Below are 2,451 nucleotides of genomic sequence, written 5' to 3'. Positions count from 1 at the left end.
TGAGTCCTTGGGCTGCCAGGAACCGCTCTGAGCTGAGAACGTCCCCGTGGGGGTAACTCCTAGGGCTCCAAGAACAGCTACCAATGGGAGTGTCTGTTGGACTTGGAGTAATGGTTTTTCAGCCTCTAGAACACCCTGTGATCCCTGCCCATGGCCAGACACTGGACAGTTCTGTCAGCAGGGGGCACCCAGCCCTGTGGAGAGGACGCTAGGACAGCCAGGCTTTAGGAGTGGGCGCAGAAGGCGGGCGTGTAGGGCCCCGAAGGAGCGACTCAGCTGGTAGGCGGGAGTCAGGCCTGCTTTAAGGACGGGGCTGCCTCTGGCGGGATGAGCATGTTCTCTGGAGCAGGTTGGTGTCTACGTTAGGGGAGGGGATGAGAACTAGGGAGCGTGAGAGCTCCCTGCTGTGGGGAGTCACGTGACCCGGACCTGGACAGGCCAGTAGCATTTCCTCTGGAAGGGAGCAGGGGAGGCCTTGCTCTTCCTGGCAGACAGGACAGCAGACCCCCGACGAGTATCTCCCTGAGCCAGACCCCAAGTCACATTTTACTCTCAGTGTCGTCGGTTATGTTAACGGCTTAATTTATTTGGTCTGCTCAACGGCCCAACTTGGGCCCACCGCTCCCACGCCTGCAGGGGGGCAGCTGAGGCACAGCCAGCCACACAGTGCGGACCTTGCTGCTGCTGGGAGCCCAGGGCTCAACCCCACAAGCTAGCACACTCTACACAGAAGTGCGGCCTGTGTCACGTAGCCAGAGATGACATCTAATCCCACAACTCGTCAGGTCTATGAACAGTATTTCACATATCACCCAACACATAGAACAGGACAGTATTAACAGCAACCACTCTCCTGAATCGCTCCCACCCACCTCCTCCCTCCCACCCCCAACACAACCACCACACATCCCAGTAATACCCCAAACCCATTCCCAACGTGTTAAATATGGCGCAAGCTCGCTCACAGACACTTAGGGGGAGACGAGTCTACTTGTATTGAGTCCCTGGAGTTCTGGGAGCCAAGGGTAGAGGCTGCCCCCAGGGCTGGTCAGCACCCATGGCTGTGGCTCAAAAGGCTGCAGCCAGGAGCTGGCGAGGTGGGCTAGCCAGCAGGGGAAGTCCGAGACAGACGGCCCGGCTCAGGGAGCTGTCTCCCCAGCATCTGAGACCTGGGACTCTGCCACCTCCTTTTCCCGCCCAATTGGTGCCTGGACCTCGGCATGGTGAAGGGTGGGCAGTGGCTGCTGCTGAGATCCCCACTCCCCCAGCCTCACACACCCGGCTTGTGACAAGCCACACTCCCCTCCAGAATCCATCCAGCACCAGGCAACTTGCCTCAGGCTGAGGGACAGCAGCCAGGATAGGGGCTTTCCGGAGGGCAGAGCCTCTTTCTTTCTTGCCCCCAGCCTCTTCCTGCAGGTGGGTGACTTCCTGTCACAGGCAGAGATGCCGATGCACAAGTTCTCAGCCAGTCTCCGGCAGTGCAGTGTGAGAACAAGAGGCGAAAGCTCCCCCTTGCGTTGACGTGGCCTGGCAGGTGAACAGAAACCAGCCCTTCCCTGGATTCCCGGCAGTTCCACCACAAAGTAAGGGCCTCTTCGCAACCTGTTGCCTCGACCTGCCCAGGGAAGGGCGGGACATGCAGTGAAAGGAGGGTAGCACCACTGTCAGTTCACATCCTTGGGTTGCAGCCTGGCCCCCAGTCTTGCTCTCATCCACCCGACAAACCGACCGACCGGCCGCTTGAAGTGCTCCAGTCCTCAGCTGGACCCGAGACCTCGGAGCCCAGCGGCTGGTTCACCCTGGAATCCTGCCTGGCAGGTCCAGGTCACGCTGATTAGTGTAAGCAAGAGCCTGGAATCCCAGGGAATTCCCGAGAGGTCACGAGTAACAGATTCCTCCTGGCCCAGGACCTGCCTGTTTTCTTCTTCTTCACAGCTTTCTGGCGAGTGTTGGATGTACAGACAGTAACCAGGCCCCAAAACGTGTGGAGAGGCATTTCTCTGGTGCTGCGCCCGGCTCGCCTCCTGGGGAGGTAGTAGGGATGGCTTGTTCTGCTTCTAAACAAGCTGCCAATCCACAGGAAGCTGGGATGGCCCTGCCCACAGCAGGGGGCTGGGCCAGGGCTAGGGGGGTGAGTCCCGGGTCAGGCCGTACTGCACGCTCACAGTGTGGTCCAGCTCCTCCAGCTCGGCAGGCAGCGGGATGCCCAGCTCTCCCAGGTACAGGGAGAGGGCCTCAAAGGAGTCCTCCAGTTTTGAGAATGCCGGTCTAGAGAGACAAGGGGGTTGGAGGCAGGTGAAACATGGGTAGGGCGATGGGGTGGTGTGGAAAGCACCCAGGCCTGTGGCTTCACCACTTTCTAATTGTCTGACCTTGGGCAAGCCCCTTGCCCTTGTGCCTCCATGGGAAACAGGATTGCTGTAAAGGTTAGAGATAACTGAGAAGGGT

The 2,451-nt window shown here is 59.3% G+C and overlaps 1 protein-coding gene across 2 annotated transcripts in view; it reads right to left on the bottom strand.

The window, feature by feature from the left end:
• Window positions 1-561: 561 nt before the first annotated feature.
• Window positions 562-2,451, bottom strand: part of LIMK2 (LIM domain kinase 2) — a 26,136-nt gene continuing 24,246 nt past the window's right edge. For both annotated transcript variants that reach the window (XM_015562902.1, XM_006762087.2), the window contains one exon: window positions 562-2,271. In XM_015562902.1, the coding sequence (XP_015418388.1) occupies window positions 2,127-2,271 (145 nt within the window). In that variant the 3' untranslated portion in view covers window positions 562-2,126. The remainder of the gene's footprint in view (window positions 2,272-2,451) is intronic.

Source organism: Myotis davidii, unplaced genomic scaffold (genome assembly GCF_000327345.1).
Source record: "Myotis davidii unplaced genomic scaffold, ASM32734v1 scaffold478, whole genome shotgun sequence".
Classification (NCBI taxonomy): domain Eukaryota; kingdom Metazoa; phylum Chordata; class Mammalia; order Chiroptera; family Vespertilionidae; genus Myotis; species Myotis davidii.
This window is presented reverse-complemented; position numbering and strand designations above follow the sequence as displayed.